Raw genomic sequence first — 21,108 nt, forward strand, 5'->3', positions numbered from 1 at the left:
TTTTTATGAGGTACATTCAATGCTGTTTTTTGATAATGAAGCCACAGGGTCCCCTACAAAAAAATAGAGTATTTATTCCTATGTTTCTTGTATCTGTCAAGATAACTGTCGAGCAGCTGAAGATGGCATATGTTTGTAGGGGTAGCTATCCAGAACAACAAAAGATATTTACTTTAAAGTCAAAGCTTTAAAGATTCTCAACACATGTGTAGTTTGATCTGTGACATCTGAGGCTAGAAAAGGTGCAATTCTCTAAAAGGAAGATGTAAAACAGTACTTCTCAACTTTGGCTCCATATCAGAATTCCCCGGGGAGCTTCTGAAACTCCCTCCCAGGATCACACCCCAGACCGAATAATTCAGAATCTCGGGGGGGGGGGGGTGGTGGTGGTGGTGGTGGTGGTGGTGGTGGTGGTGGTGGTGGTGGTGCAGGCACCAACATTTTTAAGTTTCCCAGGTGATTCCCTTGTGCAGCGAAGGTTACAAATCGTTGCTTTAAGGGGAAATTTCCTCACCTTTTTGAAAGTCGTGTGTAACACTTCTGGGGAAATGAATCCACTGACAGCTCATTGATGGATGAATGAAAATGGAAATCACCATATCGATTGCCTGATTTCCATATTTGATTATCTGCCTCTTTTCTAATTGTTTTGTGAAAGTATTGGAAATCTGCACTTTAGCGCCCCTGGGGACCTAGCAGATAGAGCAGATAAGGATCCCAGGGGAAAGAAGGCAGAAGGGGATCCGAGAAGCTCAGCTCCAAAGCTGAGTAGCTGCTTCGCCTTCCTCATGATGCTGCCGGGGGCAGATGGAGCTCAAGTGGGGCCTGGGTTTTGGATTTTTCCGACTAAATTGCTCATCAGAATTTTTGTATGTAAAATATCCCATTTTAGAAGCGTTAGCCACAAATTAAAGACTTTTTAAAAAAACCTCCATGCAGCCAAATGAAACTCGTCTGCAGGCCAAATTTGGTCTTGTGGGCTGCCTTTTAGGTCACCTGATTTATACACCTTTTGGGAAGCAGGGATTCTTTTTCTTCTTTTTTTAAAAAAATTATTGTGGTAAAATACACTTGCCATAAAATTTATCATTTTAACATGTTCAATTCAGTGGCATTAAGCACATTCATGGTGTTGTGCACCCATCACCTCTGTCCAGTTCTAGAACTTTCTCATTACCTCAAAGAGAAAACCCATACCTGTGAATCCCCTTCTCCAGCCCCCTCACAACCACCAACCTGCTTCTCTATGGATTTGCCTATTCTGGATATTTCTTATCAATGGAATCGTTCAGGCTGTGGCCTTTTGTGTCTGGCTTCTTTCCCTTTGCATAATGTTTTCAAGTTCATCCATGTTGTAACATGCCTCAGTGCCTCATTCCTATTTATAGCTGAATACAATCCCATTGTATGGATATGCCACATTTTGTTTATCCAACTCATTAGAAGATGGTTTGTTGGGTGTTTTCCACCTTTTGGCTGTTGTGAATAGTGCTGCTGTGAACATTTGTGAGCTTGTTTTGTTTCAATAGAGGGATCATCCTCACATAACAGATACCCCCATAACACTAATCTCAACTCTGAGCACACTAACAGGTGCTCGAGAGTCGGGGACTTCACTATAGGACCAAATTGTCCCACTTTGCCTTGGATTGTCCCGGTTTTACCATTGAAGGCCCCACATCCAGTAAACCATTAGAGGGAAGTCTGGCAGTGCCACATCCCATCCACCAGCAAAAGCCTTCTCAAGGCAAGGCTAATGGTTTTAGTATTTTTTATTGTGACAAACATGTTTCTTGCAGTTGTCTGTAATCACCAGTGATTTCAGGGTGCTGTGCTTTGGCACAACCAGTCCCTCCGTGTTGTTTAATCTAAGCTTTCAGAATCACGTCCTCAACAGAACCTTCCAAGAGACCCTCCCTTGTACAGGGTAAAGGACTCCTCTCCTTTATTCCCAGAGCATAGAATGGTTATAGGATGCACTTGCATGGGTTTCCCCCCTTAGACCATGACTCCCTCAAGGACAGTGGAATATGACTGTTGTTTTGGTCTGTCCAACATCCATCCCCTCTTCTGACAATAGAATTTCCCCCTTTCCTTTGGGGGGACCAGCTCTCCCCTAATCTCATACAGCACAATACCACTTTCGCTCAATGTCTCCACACTGCATTTGGGTAATTCTTGCAACATTTCAAAGTTTTTCATTATTATTATATTTGTTATGGTGATCTGTGATCAGTGATTACACCTCACTGAAAGCTCAGATGATGGCTAGCATTTTTTCGCAATAAAGTATTTTTTAAAGATTTATTTATTTATTTGGGATAGAGAAGGAGCATGTGTGCACATGCAGAAGTGGGGGAGAAGGGCAAAGGGAGATAATCTTTAAGCAGATTCCCTGCTGAGCACGGTCCTGATGTGGGTTTGATCACATGACTCATGAGATCATAATCTGAGCTGAGACCAAGAGTCAGATGCTTAACCAACTGAGCTGCTAAGGTGCCCCAGGAATAAAGTATTTTTATTTCATTTATTTTTTATTTTATTATTATTTTTAAGATTTTATTTATTTATTCATGAGAGAGGCAGAGACATAGGCAGAGGGAGAAGCAGGCTCCCTGCAGGGAGCCCAATAGCGGGATTCAATCCTAGGACCCCAGGATCACACCCTGTGCAGAAGGCAGATGCTTAATCACTGAGCCACCCAGGTGACCCAATAAAGTATTTTTAAATGAAGCTATGTACATTGCTTTTTTTTTAGACATAATGCTATTGCATACTTAATAAACTGCAATCCAATGTAAAGATAACTTTTATATGCATTGGGAAACCAAAAAATTCATTTGACCTGCATTATTATAATATTTGCAATATTTATCATGGTGGTCTGGAACCAAATTCATCTCCAAGGGATTCTCATATGCCCAACAGAATGGATGACAGGTGTTCAAACAACTGGTACACAAATGTTCACAGAAGTGCTACTCACAATAGCCAAAAGGTGCAAAAACCCAAATATGCACCAACAGATGAATAGGCAAACAATGCAGTCTATCCATATGATGGAATATTACTCAGCTGTAAAAAGGAATGAACTACTGATCCAGGTTACAACATGGATGAACCTCAAACATTATGCAAAGAAGCCAGACATAGGAGGTCTGATACTGTAACATCCCACTTCTCTGAAATATCTAGAATAGGAAAATCCGTAGAGACAAAAAATAGATTTGTGATTGCCAGAGGCCCGGAAAAAGGAGGGAATGCTGAGTGACTGCTAAATGCATATGGGACTTTCCTCTGGGGTGATGAAAACATTCTGGAAGTACAGAGTGGTGATGATGGTTGTACAGCGCTGAGTGTCATAAACGTCACCCACGGTAAATTTTAGGTTATGTATACTTTACCACAATAAAAACAAAACAAAAGAATCAGGAACTTCACCAGGGCTGCTGCAGATGGATGTCATGCAGGTTGTTTTCTTCATCAGGTGCCCAGACCTGGGAGGAGAGGGGCATGTCCTAAATCCAGACTGTATTCTGCCCCCAAGCTGCGACCCCTTGTACCTGAGCAGAGCACCTGCTTGCTTCAGATTCACCCTTTAGGAAAATGCAGTGCTTCGCAGACAAGATGGTGTAAAAAGTAAGCAAGTTTGGTCGATGGCATCACTTTCAGGCAATTGTCAATGATACTCCTTCACTGTGTTCTAAGTGGTCGGCAAGTGCCACAGTACACATCCTCTCCCATCCTGAGGGTGCTGTCTGAAAATTCACAATGCATTGTTGAGTGCTTAATTTGTAAAGCTAGCATAAATCACTGGACTAAATTGTCCACTACTGTGAGCTCAAGTTATCTGGCCATCAAGAGAGTGATCTGGTTGCTTTGTTTGCACTGGAAAATTAAGAGACAAAGAGGCAAAAGGCCAAAAGGGAAAGAACTCTAGAAAAAGTCAGTTTTCTGATGTTGGAAAGACTTCACAAGGTTAAGGATAGGAGCATTCTGTCTGCACTCATCAAAGGTATTTTTTTTAAAGCCATTTATGTTTTGGGGATCAATGAGTTAGAACAGAATAATAACAGTCCCCTTGCAGCTAAGGAGGACTTGGTTGTGTCCTGAGGGCTGGGATTCTGAGATTGCTGCCCACCTCTCCCCACCCCCCATTCCACCCCCACCGACCCCCCTCCAAAGAATCAGTAGAAAAAAGGGAAAAGGGGGGGAAAATGCCCTGGGAAAGCAGTATGTTGAACCCTTCAAGGAGAAGTCAGTGTTAGTTTTGTTCAGTTCCAGGAGCATTGGCCACCCTGCTACTTCCTAATGTGCCACTTTCCCATTTGGGTCCCTATTGACAATGCAACTTAGAAAATATCGGGGACAGCTTATCACTAATATAACAAAATGTGGGATGGGATTTTTTTCCTCTTGACCCAGAACTTCACCTGAAGCTTCAAAGCTGAGGGCAATGGGCAACCACACTTCCTCCTGTCCAGAGGCGGTCAGATTGGTCCCTTGACCATCAATAACCATCAGCCTCCAGCCTATATAAAACAAGGTCAGATTCTCTGCAGAGGACGTTTCTCTGACAGGTCTTTGTAGGGAATTTTCTTCTCCTCTCTGATCGCCAAGCCAAGAGAGGAGAGCTCAAAGAAGAATCACTCATGAGACTGGGGGCACCAAGGCGGGGTGTGGCTGGCATGTCCCTGCCAGCACATGGGTTGCCCATGACAGCAGGGCAAGAAATGAGGGCAGAGGGCAAAGGCGCACCCTATTTCCCACGGGCCAGACTATGTATGTAGGTCTGAGTCATCCTGAAAAGACTCACCCAGAACCTCAGGAAAAGAATTTGGGGGTACTTCCTGGGGTATGAATGGAAAAGAGGAGTGCAGGAAGTCACCCAGCATGTGCACTGAGTCTGTACAAAGTCCCCACAGAGTTCTCCAAACATTTCCCCAGTGCGCCTCATGTAAAAGATCATGTGAGTGCTTGCCAGCGCATGGCAGGGGGTGGGGGGCATGTGACACTTGAGAGAACTATACCTGTTCTCAGCAAAGGGTCCCTTTCTGCTTGTTCCTCTTCTCCTATACTTCAGCAAGGCGACCCAGGAAGGGGCAAGAGAGGACACACCTGCCCTAGTCTCCATGCAGATTCCTGAGCCATCTGTGGGTCAGACCAGAGTGGGTGGAGGAGAAGTATTAAACCGCATATAAGAGTAGAATTTTGATTGGACTGGATTTCTAATATGAGACTGTTCTTATAGTTGAAACTAAAAGCTGTAGGATCTGATGTGATATTTCCAAGCTCAGCTCATTCTATAGCCCAGTAAGAATAATTTATTCCCACCATTGATAAAGGCACTGTGAGACATGGAGCATCCAGAGTGCTATGCAGTTTCCAGAACAAAGTCCCAACAACCACAGCACAACGCTGAGCAGTCAGTTCCAGTTCTCCAAGCTGGTGATTGGTGAGATTTCTATTGATCTGAGGTGCAAACTACCTTAAGTTGTACCAGGGGCAGCAAATGCAAATGCCAACAGGGGCCAGGCAGGAAATCCAAATAATCAATGAAGGGTGTTAGGTGGGGGCCCTGGGGAACTGGAGAGCCTGTGTCCCATCTGAAAGGGACAGCTGTCTCTCAAATCTAGCCAATTGTTGCCCAATGAAGCCAGATCTTCCTGTTTTCCCAGAAATGCCAGAAATCTCCACTTTTGGTAGTGTCTCCTGATTTCAGAATTGTTGGTAAGAATATCAGTTAGGGTCCTTTGTGGCAGAGACACAATGTACTCCAGGTGGGTCAAGTAAAAGTGCTTTTACAGGGTGGTACTATGGACTGAAATGGGTCCCGTCCACATTCATATGTTTAAGCCCTAACCCCTTAATGTACCTTTACAATGCTCAGGAGGTAATTAGGGTTAGGTGAAGCCAAAGGGTAAGGCCCTAATTCAAAAGGCAATGAATGGCCTAATAAGAAAAGGAAGCCATGTGAGTCATGCCTGCCATGTGAGACACATCAAGATGCCCTCTGACATCCAGAAAGAGGGCTCTCCCCAGAACCCAAATATGCTGGCACCAACGTCTCCAGCCTCCAGAACTGTGAGAAAAATAAATTTCTCTTGTTGAAGCCATCCACCAGCGGTATTTTGTTAGGTTAGCCAAGGCAGACTAAGACAGGTGGTTAGAAAGCCTGTGGAATCTCCAGGAGGACAAGAGTGCTAGTTTCAGACTGTACAGCTGGGAATGATGCTCAAACTGCACAACTGGACACTCCTGTGAATACCATGCTATGCCTCTCGGCACAGACCCCATGCTTACACAGGGGCGGTCCACCTGGAAGCAGGTGCATTGGCTGCTGTGCTTACTATCAGATAGACTCCTCTTTGTTGCTCACTTCCAAGTATAAATCTCATGTGACATGTGTAATGGTAGAGCCCAGATCACATGAAACTTGCTTGCGAAGGAAGGTTCTGGAGGAGTGCTTTGGTTTCTTTCTTTCTTTCTTTTTTTTTTTTTTTGCTTTGGTTTCTCTTATGGAGAGATGTGACTCATAATGTAGGTATTTTCCAAACATAGGAAAGGTATTCAAAGGGGGCTGGATGCAAAGCATAACAAATATCCACTATAGCAATTAATTGAAAAGATGTGATAGTGGTTATGCAGGGATGGGGGCAAACAATGCCTTTGTGTGCTTGCTTACAACCCTGCCAGTGATGACTTCCGAACTATGGGCTAATTTTTTAAATGTCTATTTCCTCTGAGAACAACTAGAAAAGCCAAATCAAATCATTATCATCATCACCATCATCACCATCATCATCTACTTAAAGGCATTCAGAAAGCTGCTGAATCAACCAGAACTGGAGGGGCCAAAATTCTGAAACAATGTTGAAGTGAGTTGACAAACTGCAGCCACTTTTTCCCTGGGGCATTTGCAATTTTGGGCACTTAGAAATCTAGAGTTTTCCTGGGCAAGGATGCTGCTGCTGGGGGACAGAGAAACCAGCAGAATTTCAGCAGTGTCTTAGGACTGGAGAGACTATCCTAGAGAGAAGGGAGGGATAGAAAAGTGCTTGATGTTGGCGTTTTTCCCCTTAAGATATTTGGTAAATTCTGAAGCAGTGCAGGCCAAGGGGCTAGAAGCCAAACAGAAAGCCCCTGAAAAACAGAGCAGAGTGTCCAGCAGTCTTGCCATGTTATGGCTACAGAATTAGAGCACAGGACCAGGGGGAGGTGCCTCGGTGAACATCTGAAGTTCTCAGTTGGACTCTCTGAAAGGCAGAGCCTTAGAGGGGGGAGCCAAAGTCAGATGGTCTCTTATTAAAACTGCAACACAGCCTCCACCCAGCTCAGCCCCTGATTGGATTAAGATGCTTAGTACCCCTGCCACCTGCATGCAGAGAAAGGGCGAGCCCTCCCCAGAGTTAGATATTACCTGGAGACTTTATATATATATTTTTCATACACAGATGTTATATGGCATTCAATAAAAATTACAAGGCCTGCCAAGAGACAGGACCAAATCCCTGAAAACAAATAGAAAAACAGGCAATAGAAACAGACTCTGCAGGTGACTGAAGCACTGGAATAAAACCAAGGCTTTAAAATAATCATGATTAATATGTTCAAGAGAAACAAAGCAAAAGAAGGGGAAAATAGAGGAAAAGATAATTTTATCAGAGAATTGGAATCCAGGAACTTCACAGTCCAAAAGAATGAGGACACAGAGAACTCGCTTGAGCACCTCCAAATCCACAGATGGATTTTGAAAATGCTGAGTCAGCTCTGTATGAGCCATAAAACCTCATGGCCCACAGTCCAAAAAAAAAAAAAAAAAAAGTTTCCATCACTGTCATTCTCTCTACTTCTCAAGTGGCTTCCTCTAAGGGATACATATTGTACCATGTGTTCTGAGTCACTCTGCTCTATAAACCCAGTTGCCGGCCATGGAGCTCTGTTTACCTGGAGAAAGAGGAGCCTTTTGCTAATTATCCTAAATACATCTTTTGAGCAATGTGTGTTGGGAGTACTAATAGTTAAGATAATCATCAGGAAGATGAAGCCTCTCTAGGATGATATTTGAGTCAACACCAAGTGACAAGGAACCAACCAGGGGAGAATTAGAGGGAAATGTGGTTTGCACAGAGGTGATATGGAGAGCAAAGAACTGAGGCAAGAATATGTTTGCTGATTTAGTCAGGGGTGGGCAGACTTTCCTGGAAAGGACTCGATAGCACGTATTTTAGGCTTTACAAGTCATACAGTGCCTGTTGCAAGTACTCACTTCTGCTGTTAAAACACAGCAGTAAATGCAGACATAAAACGAATAGGTGGCAGTGGTCCAATAAAACTTTATTTATGGACACTGAAATTAGAATTTCTTATAATTTTCACGGCACAAAATCTTTTGATTTTTCCCCCAACCACTTAAAAATATAATAACCATTCCTAGTTTGCTGGTGTAAGGTCGTTTAGGTAGGCTGGGATCAGATCGTACATAGGACCTGGTAACAATCAGATTAGGGCAAAGCCCCTTTCCCCGTCCAAATGGAAAGCTACCCGTCAAGGTAACTGCAGGCCAGGGTACCAATTCTAGGGGTGGGCAGCTTCCTACAGCTCATGGAAGACATCAGGTTTGCATTGCTCTTCCCCAGTAGCAAGAAAGGACAAACGAACGCACACGCACGCACTCGGGGAGGCAGCTCTCCACAGCTCATGGAAGACGATCCTGTTTGTTTTCTTTTCCCCAGTAACAAGAAAGAACAAACGAACAAAAAGACAAACAGATGCGCACACACACAGGGCTCATGGAAGACGATCAGGTTTGTTTCGTTTTACACACACACACGCCCCGAGCCAGAGAGCCAGAGAGGACGTGCCCAGGTTCACGCTGCCGCCTCTCCAGCACGCACTAAGGGTCTGAAAGTTGGGTGCACACCTGCTCCCAGCCCGAGCGCACCTGCGGAGCGGTCCTCGGGCCTCGTCTCGCGAGAGCGTGCCGTAGTAGTGGCCCCCACCCCCGCCCGCCCCCCCCCGCCCGCGCCCGCGCCCAGCCCAGCCCAGCCCCCGCGCCCGGGCGCTCTCCCCGCAGGCTCCCTGCCCGCCGGCTCGCACGCACGCACGCCCGGTAGTAACTGCGCTCCGCCACGCGAGCCCCGCAGCCCCGCGAAGCCCGCCCCCGCCCCCCGCCCCCCGCGCCCGGGCCCCGGGCCCCGGGCCCCGCCGGAGCCGCAGCCGCAGCCGGAGCCGCAGCCGCAGCCCGAGCCGGCTCCTCCGCGGGCAGGTGCACGAGCCTGCGCGCGCCGCGGCCGCCTCCTCCGGCGGGTCCCTGGCGCGCCGGGCCGGGGCGGCTGCGCGCACGGCGCCGCTCCACCAACCCGCTCCCCGCAGGTCCCTCGCTCGCTCTCCATCCCTCGCCGGCGCCCCCCCCCCCGCCCGCCCGCGCTTTGATTGACAGGCAAGATGTCGGTGTGGAGCGAGGCAGGAGCGAATGCAGCAGCCGTCACCCCCGGAGCCCGGCGGCGGCAGCAGCAGCAGCAGCAGCAGCAGCGCGAGGAGGAGACAGCAGCCAGCCGCAGTCGCCGCCGCAGCCGCGCGAGCAATGCAGACCGCATCTTGAGGACGCGCTAAAGCTCCCCAAACGGTGGACAATGCCGTGTCACTGCAACCGGGAGGGGGGCAAAGCAGAATTTTTTTGACATAAAAGCCAGCCAGCCAAAAATATATACATTTGTCCTTCACGGAGCCGGTGTGTAAAGAGTGAGCGCTGTTTTCCTTCGCCTCCTCCTCTCCCTCCTCTCCTCTCCTCCTCCTCCTCCTCTTCCCCCCTCCTCCTCTTTTTCCTCCTCCTCCTCCTCCTCCTCCTCCTCCTCCTCCTCCTCCTCCTCCTCCTCCCCCCTAAGTGTACAGACAGCATCACATCACCTGGTTTGCTTCTGAGAAACAGCATCTCTCCTTTTCAGGGACCAGAGACTCAGAGAGAGAGGAGACATTCTAATGGAGTCTGCCTGATACCCCAAAATAAAATAATAAATTTTGGCTCTCGTCCCCTCCTCCCACCCCACCCCCTCAACCCTGTGTGAGATGTTGGGTTTCTTCTACATGAGACATTGTTGAGAAGTCGCAGTGGTTGGAGAGCGTAGGGGGTAGACTACCTCTACTCCCCCCCCCCTTTTTTCTCTCTGGGAGGAGGAGGAGGGGAAGGGGGCTTGCCGAGCAAGCGATGGATGAGGAAAACATGACGAAAAGCGAGGAGCAGCAGCCTCTGAGTTTGCAAAAAGCCTTACAGCAGTGCGAGTTGGTCCAAAACATGATAGACCTGAGCATCTCCAACCTGGAAGGGCTTAGGACCAAATGTGCCACCTCCAACGACCTCACACAAAAAGAGATCCGGACCCTGGAGGTAGGTGTTGCCTATGGAAAAAAAGCAATCTTTCCTTACCTCTCCCTGCTCCCCACCACCCCCTTTCCTTGGATTCTGTTGGTTGGGGGGGGGGGGAGGGCAGGAGGGTGTGGAAGGGCAGCAAGGTGGGCACGATTTGATTTTCTGTGATTTATCCTCTTTGCAAAGCCTGCACTGGATGTCCCTTTACTGTACCGCTGTCGTCTACGCTTGGTTGGGTGGTGGTAGTAGTAGTAGTAATTGTGATTCCTTCTGTATTATTATTCTTGCGGCTGTTATTATCATTCGCTTCCTTTCCGAGGAGTGAGTTCTCTCTTTTTTCCGCTTGTGGATTTGTTTCTATGCCACGGGGGCTTGTGTGCTGGGTAAGACATCAAGGCGCTGCAGAGAACCCACGTGACCTTGCGCATTCTGCAGGTGGTCAAAAGGTGGTTTTTGCTCGCGGAATGGGGCTGCCTATAAATATAGACCTCTTCTGCTCTCGGCCTCCTTCCCAGCCCCGATTTTGCCCCTTGGATTTTGCTTTTTGTTTTTGTTTTTGTTTTATTTCAGTGGTATACATGTCAGGAGGCAAGATGAAAAAAAAAAGGAAAAAAAGAAAAAGAAAAGCAAAAAAGAAAGAAAAAATTCCCATTGAGCTCCCCATTTCCAATCAAATCATTTGATGCAGGGAACTGTTGCAGGCCTGAAACGTATAAAAAGAACATAAAATATGCCTGGATCAGCACATGCGAGTGGTGTGGGAAAATACTCTTGAATCTTGGTGGGACCGTTCAGGAGAGGGGTCAGAGGAGGAGTTACCTCTGTTGAGTTGTAACGTTGTCTCCCACAGAACTTGAGGGGGAGTTTGAAGCAGTTTGGGGGATGGAGTTGGATTCAAAGTTACTCTGAACGAAGATGATAGAAATTATTTCTTCCCAAGGCCATTTGGTCAAAGGAGGAAGGTTTCCAGAGCCTTAGAAAATGTCTGGTGTGCACGTAATCATTGGGCATCCACGTTGTTGGAGACATCTGAAGGGTTCCACTCACTTCTCCCTCAAACCAGCTGTACACATAGCTTGATTAAATTTGGGAACTCCCATTAGCTGGCATTTGCTGAGGGTGGTGGCTGTGGGGCTGGGAGCAAAGGAAAGTTCTCCCTCTGGCGAAGTGGGCATGTGCAGTGCTGGGAGGTTCCCTCATTCCAGCCCATGAGTGTCTAAGGCCTGAACTCTTCTGTCCCTGATGAATCTTTGAGCCCTGTGTCCCCTGTTCTGGCCTGGGATAAGCCCCCCTCTCTGATTCACTTTAAAATCTTTTTTTTTTTTTCCCTTTCCATGGTTTTAACTTCAGCTGGTTGTCAGCACACAGAAAGGTCATCGATTTGAAAGTGGAGTGTGTGTGAGTGTAATATGCTGTTTGCTACCCTAGAATACATGTCTGTGTGCACCTGTCATCTGGGAAGATGATCCTCAGAAATGAAATAAAATAAGTGTCAAGAGATATCAGAGGAGTGGAAATTCAGTTGGGAGGCTAGGTATTTTCTTTCTCAGAGCTTCGGGAGAATAGTCTAGGCTAGGACTTTGTTGCTAGAAGAAAAAGTGTGGGATGCCCTGGCCCAGCCTTCTATTGTGTGTGTGAGCAGTGTTCAAGGTAAGATTTTGTTCAGAGCTGCAGGCAGTGAATAAATAAGTAACCCGAAAAGTCGTCTTCTGGTCCTTTGTGCCAGGAGTCCCAAGTGCTAGTTCTGGTATCACTAAGTTCCTTCAATTTTCTTTACCTCTTTTCAAAGCATGCTTCATCCTCTGATAGCTCCTTGAGTGATGGTGATGGTCACAGTGGACCCTGGTCCCTGTGGCTTCTTCCCTGCACAGTGGTTTTCTTTGAAAACCAGGGGATGGAGTTGAAAAAGGTGGCAATTACTCAGAGTGCATCTGATTGTTAGTTTCCTGGTCCCAGGATGCCACAGAGCAACCTCACAATCACTTTCCCGATATTGCGCAGGGAAGGGTCTCCAGCATTCAGGCCAGTCTGTGCTTCTCAGGTCCCTGGGGCAAGGGTGGGGCCACTGAGGAAGAAGGGTGGTGACTCCAGGTACAGCCAGGTCCCTAGGAGCCTCACCCAGGTGTTGGACCAGACAGAGGTCCTTTATTCCCCCAAACCTTCACCAGAACCCTGAGGGAGCTTATTTAAAATGCACATTCTCAGCCTCTTACCCCAGAGGTTCTAATTCAGATGGGACTGGGGGGGCAGAGAGGGGGGGAAGGCCCAGAAATCTGCATTTAAGAAACAGTCCAGGTGTTTCTGATGCATGCTTTCACATCGACACTCTGAGAAATACCCACCTATTAGGAGGTAGATGGTGTATTTCTGCTATTTGATGGTGAGCACTTCCTGCTCACAAACACTAAAGTAAGCGGTGAATCTACAGACTATCCCTGAAAACCGTAATAATAGGCACAAGTTAGTAGCATGCATATGACCCTGTGGGAACAAAAATGTACAGCGTGGAGTGAGCCTTCCGGAAGTGTCCTGCATGATTAGGGAGACAAGGCTAATAATATACATGTGAAATAATGATCAAGTCCAAACAGCAAATAATATGGGAGGGCAGCATGTGGGTCCATGAGGAATGTGTTCAAGCCGCATGAACTGGAAAATCCAACCACAGTGTTCAAGTGAACAGTGGCTGCTTTTTCTCGTGTAGCAAGAAGTCTGGAGGTATATGGCTGCTTGAGTTGGCTCAAGTAAGTTAATAACATCAGGGCCGATGTCTCTTTGAGTTCTCAATGGCCTCTTTCTTATGGTTGCAAGATGGCTCTTGAAGCTTTAGCCATCACACCCAGGTGAGGCGTGTGCAGGGATAAACGGTTCATCATGTCTTTGTATCACTTCCCCAGGATACCTGCAGTTACCTACCCCGCAGATGACGTTTAATTGTGTCTTCTCGGCCAGACTCAGTTAGATGGCTAGTCCCAGCTGCAAGGCTGGGAGGTGGGGAAGCGAGAACACCATCGTGAGTGGTTTATATGAGTCGTGGTCCATTGCCTCAGTTGATCTGTTGCCACTCCATACAAAATCAGGGTTCTGCTGGCATGGACGAAATCACGAAGGGATATTGGGTGGATAGCCAGTAACATTGGCCTTGGCATGTTACCAGGAGGTATTCTGGGAGAGAAGAAAGATCATGAGCTTTGGAGTTAGACCAATAAAGTTTTAAATTGTAGTTTTTCTACTTAACTTTATCTTGGGCTAGTGATTTAAGTTTTCTGGACCCATGGCTTAATTTTTTGGCAAAATGGCAAGAAAAAAATAGCATTACCTACTTTGGTGGTTATGAGGATTAAAAGAGAAGATATTTTCTTTCTTTTTTTTTAATGAATGTATATTCTTTTTTTTTAAATTTTTTATTTATTTATGATAGTCACACACAGAGAGAGAGGCAGAGACAGAAGCAGGCTCCATGCACCGGGAGCGTGGGATTCGATCCCGGGTCTCCAGGATCACGCCCTGGGCCAAAGGCAGGCGCTAAACCGCTGCGCCACCCAGGGTTCCCAAGAAAAGATATTTTCAAAGTTCTAGGACTATGTGTAGCACAGCCCTCAGGGGCCAAATAAATGATAGTTAAGATGATGATATGATTAGCATTACATGGTGTGGGGTAGATAACACGGAAGGAGCAGCTAGATCTGAGGGAGAGTTTGAGCAGCATTTCCAAAATATGGAAGGGAAGAGTTTGAGCAGCATTTCCAAAGTATGTTCTGTGGAACTCTAGTTCTGTGGGCTCTTGGCTTTTTTTTTTTTTTTTCTCTTGGCATTTTTTATTCTTCCAACAAGTACTTGAAATCCATGGACTGTATTAGATGCTGGTAGTTAACAAGTACTCTGTAAACAAAATGAATTCCTTGGTTCAAACATCTGGGAAAGGTTGAGTTAAACAAGGGGAAACAGACTTCTCAGAGCCTTTACTATATCAGGTATGTGTGTCTGGTGACTCCAAGAGAGGATAGAATCTGCTGCGTTTCCTTTTTCCAAGGATATCCCTTGGGACTGATGTTCCATAGAATACACCCAGGGAAACATTTGGCAAAGCAGTTAGGGTAGCTTTCTTGGTTGGGGACTTGGGGACCCTGAGTGGAGAGAAGGATGGGGAAGGTTGAGATCACAGCAGGTTGGTAGAACCTGCTCGGCAAGAACAGCCAACCAGATGAAGGCATATCGCGCCCATTCATGCCTTCATAGGGCAGCCTCGAGACCAGTTGGTCCAGAATGGAGAATACTGGAAGAATGTCATAGAAAATGAATTTAGGTCACAGACTCTTGAGATCTGACTAAGGACAAGGGAGTCAGACTGACCAAATTTCATTCCTTTGAGGAAGGAGATTGAAGTCTTCAAAGGTTTTGGAGTGATACGATAAAAAGTTGTTTAAAGGTTAGTCTGATGGCCCTGCAGCAAGGGCCAGCAAACTTTTTCTGTAAAGGGGCAGTTAGTGAATAGTTTAGGCTTCGTGGGTTACACATCTTCCATCACAGCCACTGAGCTCTGCTGTTGTACTGTGCAGCAGCCGTGGACGAACTTTCTCCACAAATGGACGTTTTCCAATGCAGCTTTATTTATGGATCCTGAAATTCAAATTTGATATAATTTTCACATGCCAGAGAGACATTATTTTCCTATTGATTTTTTTTTGACATTTAAAAATGTAAAAACTATTCTTAGGTTTTGGCCCTTACAAAAACAGGCAGTGGGTCAGATTTGGCCTGCAGGTTACAGCTAGTTTGCTGGTCTCTGATCTGTAGGGTGGATGATCTAGTTCTGCTGATCTTGCCTGGGTCACTCATGTGGTTGTCATCATTGGATGGCTCAGCTGGGCTGGATGGTCCAAGATGGCCTTGCTCACGTGGCTGGTGGTTGGTTAGGGTACCTTGGTTTTCCTCCACATGGCCTTTCCAGTGGGACAGCCAGATTTCTTACCTGGTGGAAGCATCAGTGTTCCAAGAGAACAAGCCCCATTGCACAGCCCCTCTTGGGCCTTGGCTTCCGTAATGTTTGCTAATGTCCCATTTGCCAAAGCAAATGGATAAGCACAGAGTCAATGTAGAAATTACTATCTAAGGGTATGTGATCTAGGAAGTGTGGTTCACTGGGGGCCAATGAACAATCTAATGTAACAATGTACTGCAGCTATGGGAAGAACCCAAAACCCAAAATAAAACCAAAATAGCATGGGAAAGAGGGAGGGTCGTGGAATGATCAGCAAAGGTACCCTCAAGGAGGTTTTACTTGAGGAAGCAAGCCAAAACATATCTTTGGAATGCACTAGGCAGAGGAGCAGCAGATGCAAATTTCTTGGGTGGGAATGAACTTGGCATGTTATTAGAACAGCAAGGAGACCACTGTGGTTGGAGTGGAGTGGGTGGGTAGGGAAGGGGTGAGGGACACAAGGGAGGCAGAAGCAGGGTCCTGGTCATAGAGGGCTTTGATAAGATACTTGGATTTTGTTCTAAGTGTGAACAAGGAGGTGACTGATTTATGTTTTTTAGAAGGTCCTTCTGGTTGCTGCAGGGAGAATAGACCATAGAGGGTAAGAATGGGAACAGAGAGACAATTTGGGAGATCATGGAAAAACCAAAGCCAGAAGTGACTGTTATGCTGGTTGGGGGAATGGGGCAGGTGGCTGGATTCAGAAGGTCAGGTGCACAGGAGGTGCTCACAAATCAGATATAGGGAAAATAAATGATGGAGGATTACTTCTAGGTGTTTGGCTTAAGAACTGAGTGAAAAAGAAAAAAAACGAACTGAGTGAATGGTGGTGTCTTTATTTGAAATGTGAGAACTGGAGGTGGAATAGGTTGAGCTTGACAGACAAGTCTGGTTTGGACACGTTCCATTTGTCAAGTGGATAGTTGAATATTCGAACCTACAGCTCTGAGGAAGGCTAGAGACTTAACATTATAAATAATACCTTAGTAGACATTCTTGTGATTTGTAACTGTCCTTTAATTCCAGGGGAATTGCTAAATCCCAGGATATGCAAAGTTTCAGGACTTATGATAGGTTTTGCCAGATTACCCTTCACCACGCATGTGAAAAGGGCCTGTTTTCCCCTTTCCTCAGTGTAAGTTCAGGCTTTTTTTAAAAAAAAAAAAAGATTTATCTACTTATTTTTATTTATTTAAAATGAATAAATTCACTTATTTGAGAAGGAAAGAGAGAGCGCACGAGCGGGAGAGGGAAGGAAAGGCAAAGGGGGAGGGAGAGAGAATCTTAAGCAGACTCCCACCGAGTGGAGCCTGATGTGGGGCTTGGTCTCCCGACCCATGAGACCAGAAGGCAAGCTGAAACCAAGAGTCAGATGCCTCACCAACTGAGCCACCCAGGTGCCCCTGAATTTATGGTTTATCTTTTGGTTGCCTATGTTTTGATGACTGAGAGCTCAAGGTTAAGGAGGCAGCTGCCTCAGGTTAGAATCTCATCTTTCCTGCTTCTAGTTGAGAAGGACCTAGGGATTTGTAGATACAAGAGGAGTACTTGGTTTTCCATACAAAGTGACCAGCCTGTAAAGACCTAAGCCTCGTCCTTCTTCTTATTCTTATTAAAGATATGGGGAGTGGGGTGGTCTCACAACTCTGAGTCAGTGGCAGAAGTTATTTCTGAAGGGTTCTCTCTCCCCTCTGGGTATTTGGATTGGATTCTGTTAGGGAGCTTGGTATCCTTCTTCCTCCAATGGGCAGAAAACTGGGGAGTCTTCTTCCTCCCCCAGAGTATCAGTCATTTTCTGGGCTCCCACCCACTGGGCTCCAACTGTTGGGACCTGGCCTTCCTCCTCGCCCCCAGAGTGCTGCTTTGGAGCTGGGGAGTGGGGAGGTGTTCAGAAGCTGAAGAAGACAAGGGACACATGGCAGCTGGGATGGAGGATGGAGAAGCCAAAGAATGGGGAGGAGAAAGTCAAAGCAGAGAATAACTGTCTGTAGGGTTTCCGTGACCCTTGCAACATCTCTCCAGTGGGCAGGTTCCTGTTTCACAAGTGAGTTTACTAAGGTTTAGAGTCACTGATTTGACCCAAACTGGAGGCTGAGAAGAGGTTTACTGTTCTGCTGTGGGCTCCCCAAAGGTGGCGTGGCCTGGAAGAGAAGAATGGAAGAGTGAATAGAAGGCAAAGGGGAGGTGCAGGCGATCATGCTGAGGTGGTCAGAGGTGATAGCTATCAGGTTAGTGAAAATCATCATGGTGCAATACTCTCACTCAGATACTTTCATTTCATGGTGACTTTTATTTATTTTATTATTATTTTTAAAGATTTTTATTCATGAGAGATACAGAGAGAGGGGCAGAGACATAGGCAGAGGAAGAAGTGGGCTCCCTGCGCAGAGCCTCGATCCCAGGATCCCAACCTGAGCTGAAGGCAAATGCTCAACCACTGAGCCACCCAGGTGTCTCTGATAGTGACTTTTATAGGTGAAAGCTATTGGGGAGAAAAATAGAACCAATGGAGACAAAGTAGGGCATCCACAGAGGCAAGTAAGGATGAGACAAAGAGAAGGAAACAGATTCAGGATGTCCAGTATGGCAACCACTTGCCACCTTGGCTCTTGACCAGTTGAAATGTGGTGACTTCTGACTGAAATGTGTCATTGGTATAAAATACACACCAAGTTCTGAACCTTTAGCATGAAGAAGAGAATATAAAATATCTTATTAATAATGTTTTATATTGACAACATGCTGCCATGATGTTATTTTGGACAGATTGGGTTAAATGAAATCTGTTAAAATTACTTTCACCTGTATCTTATTATTCTTTTTCTGGAGGCTACTAGAAAGTTTTAAATTACACAGGTGGCTCACTGTGTATTTCAGCTGGATAGTGCTGCTTTTGGCCATTGAGATGATTTGTCTATTTTTCCATAATAGAAATCTTGTTCTTGGTAAAGACTGAGATTGTTACTAGGGGTTACTAGGCAGCCATTGTCCTGAGTTTGCTTGGACCAGTAGAAAAGTGAGATGAAGACTCAGAAATAATAATTGAGTCTTTAGGAATTTTTGTGGATCCTTAAAGTAGTATAATCTAGTGCAAGCCTTGGGGTCCGCCATAAGATTGCTTGGATTCCAGTCTGAGTTCAAGATAAACTAGCTAAGTAACTGGGAGAAATGAGCTCTCCTTTCTGAGCTTTAGTTTCCTTGCTTTTAAAATTAGGATCATGGTTATTAGGATTGTTATGCTGATTACAATGGAATCATGCATTAAATTGTTGAGCAAGGTGCTTGGCACATGGCAAGTACTTAACAGCATTCCCTCCAATAGATGGGCATGGGAGGGGGAGGTTAGGGTATCTCAGCCTTCCAGAGGTTCCATCTTTGGTTGTATCATTCATTTATTCAGTGAATCTAACTGAGCTCCCAATGTGTGTGAGCAAGGTGTGAGAAGGAGAAACCCATAGAAGCCTTCGATGGGACAATGGCACACCTGCTGGGTTGCAGGTGACGTAAGTGAACAAGATTCTGATACTAGGTCTGGATCTTTGAATTCGCCCACAGATGACTCACTTCCCATCAGTGCCTGGCAGGCTTTAGTCTTTAAACCATGTGCTCATCACAACGCTAAGCTGGATAGCAGTTATGGGGTTGGGCCTCATAGCTCCTGAACTTCCCTTAAGCTTATTGTGGTAGAAAGAACTGTGGTACCCAATTGCTTGAAAATTGTATCCTCTCAAGGTAGGAGGACCCTTAAGAGGTTGGCTAGGCTTACCTCTTAGCCAGTGTCCAGCTTTGGCGTGGTGATTTGGGGTGAGCACTATCTCCCAAGGCAGCCTTTAAAAAAAAAAATCTTTTTTATGGTGGTAAGTATATATCCCATAAGTTTACCATTATAACCTTTTTAAAGTATGCAGCTCAGTGGCATGAAATAACATTCATAGCATTGTGCGACCATCATCGCTATCTATCTGCTGAACTTTTTCATCATCCCAGATAGGAATTCTGTACTGATTAAGTAGTAACTCCCCAGCTGCAGGGTCACCTCCATTTCCTGTCTATATGAATTTGACTATTTGAAGTATCTCATAGAAGTTGAGTTGTACACCATGTGCCTTTTGTGTCTGGCTTCTTTTGTTTAGCACTGTATTTCTAAGATTCATCCATGTTGTGTCAATGCTTCATTCCTTTTTAATGGTTGACTAATATTCCATTGTAGGCATAGACCACACACATTTTGTGTATCCAGTCATCTGTTGATAGATACTTGAGTCATTTCCAGCCTTTGACTATGGTGAATAATGCTGCTTATAAAAATTGATGTACAAGTATCTGTTTGAGTCCCCGCTTTGAATTCTTTTGGGTATATGTCTAGGAGTGGAATTGCTGGGTCATATCATGAGTGTCTGTTTGATTTTTTAAAAATATTTATTTATTTTCAAGAGAGAGCATGTGCACACATGTACTAGTGTAGGGTAGATGGGCAGAGGGAGAGAGAATCTCTAGCAGACACCTGCTGAGCACACAGCCCAATGTCAGGCTTGACCTCAGGACCCTGAGATCATGACCTGAGCTGAAACCAAGAGTCAGATACTCAAAGTGACTGTGCCACCCAGGCACCCCTCCATGTTTAATTTTTTGAGGAACTGCTATACTATGTTCCACAGTGGCTGCACCATTTTATATTTCCACTGGTAATGTACCAGGGTTCCAATTTCCCTACATCCTTGCCTATACTTCCTATTTTCTTAAATTAAAAAAAGTTTTTTTTTTTTTAAATTGTAGCTATCCTACTGGGTATGAAGTGGTATCATTGTGGTTTTCATTTATAGTGCCCTAGTGACTAATGATATTAGGCATCTTTTCATGTGCATATTGGCCATTTCTATTTCTTCTTTGGAAAAATGTCTATTCAAGTTCTTTCAAAAGGCAACCCTTTGATCTGGGTGAGTTATAATGGTTAGAATTAATCTCCTTCTGTTGAGTTGGATCTGTTCTCTGATGACTTCTAGCCTTTGACTCTACTCTCTGGAACAGAGAGAATGAGGCCACTCCTTATTCTGGCTGAAAAAAATAGTCTCAAGAAGAGTCTGTATCTAGATTTGGAACCTACCAGGTATAGACAAGAGATAGCCAGGCCCACAGACTCCTGACAAGTCTCTGACCCAAATTTTGCAGCCGCCACCTCCATGCTCTGTCCTGTGTTAGTTCCATTCCAGAATTCCAGAATCTGGGGTCACAGGCAATGGTGAATTTCCCCTTTCCTGTGCACCTCTTAGTCATAGTATCATGCCACTCAGACGTAGTCATGAATGTTTCTCTGTGAGCTCAGCCCCAAAGGCACTAGGATGGTGCTTAGGCAGGATTGAGTGGCTTGGACTCAAGCAATGAGGCAAATAGGTATGAAAAAGAACTCATCAGTCAAGTAGGGAATCCAGGGGCTTTGTTTTTATTAAGAGGTGGCAGAGCAAGTTTATTTTATTTTAGTTTCGTTTTTAAAGATGTTATTTATTTGTTGAGAGGGGGGGGAGGGCAAGAGAGGGCAAGAGAGAAAGAGAGCACATAAGAGAGCTGGAGGAGGGGCAGAGGGAGAGGGAGGGAGAGAAGCCCAAGCAGACTCCACACCGAGTACAGAGCCTCATGCAGGGCTCACTCTCACAACCCTGCGATCATGACCTGAGCCAAAACCAAGAGTCGGACACTCAACCGACTGAGCCACCCAGGCACCCCAGGAGGCAGAACAAGTTTAGATGTCACTTTTTGTATT

The 21,108-nt window shown here is 45.7% G+C and overlaps 1 protein-coding gene across 1 annotated transcript in view; it reads left to right on the forward strand.

The window, feature by feature from the left end:
* The first annotated feature begins 10,207 nt into the window (after positions 1–10,207).
* KSR2 (kinase suppressor of ras 2) overlaps positions 10,208–21,108 on the forward strand; it is a 399,224-nt gene continuing 388,323 nt past the window's right edge. Inside the window, exon 1 of the mRNA XM_055323016.1 lies at positions 10,208–10,387. Coding sequence (XP_055178991.1) covers positions 10,208–10,387 — 180 coding nt within the window. The remainder of the gene's footprint in view (positions 10,388–21,108) is intronic.

The sequence above is a fragment of the Nyctereutes procyonoides genome, unplaced genomic scaffold (genome assembly GCF_905146905.1).
Source record: "Nyctereutes procyonoides isolate TBG_1078 unplaced genomic scaffold, NYPRO_anot_genome, whole genome shotgun sequence".
Taxonomy (NCBI): Eukaryota; Metazoa; Chordata; class Mammalia; order Carnivora; family Canidae; genus Nyctereutes; species Nyctereutes procyonoides.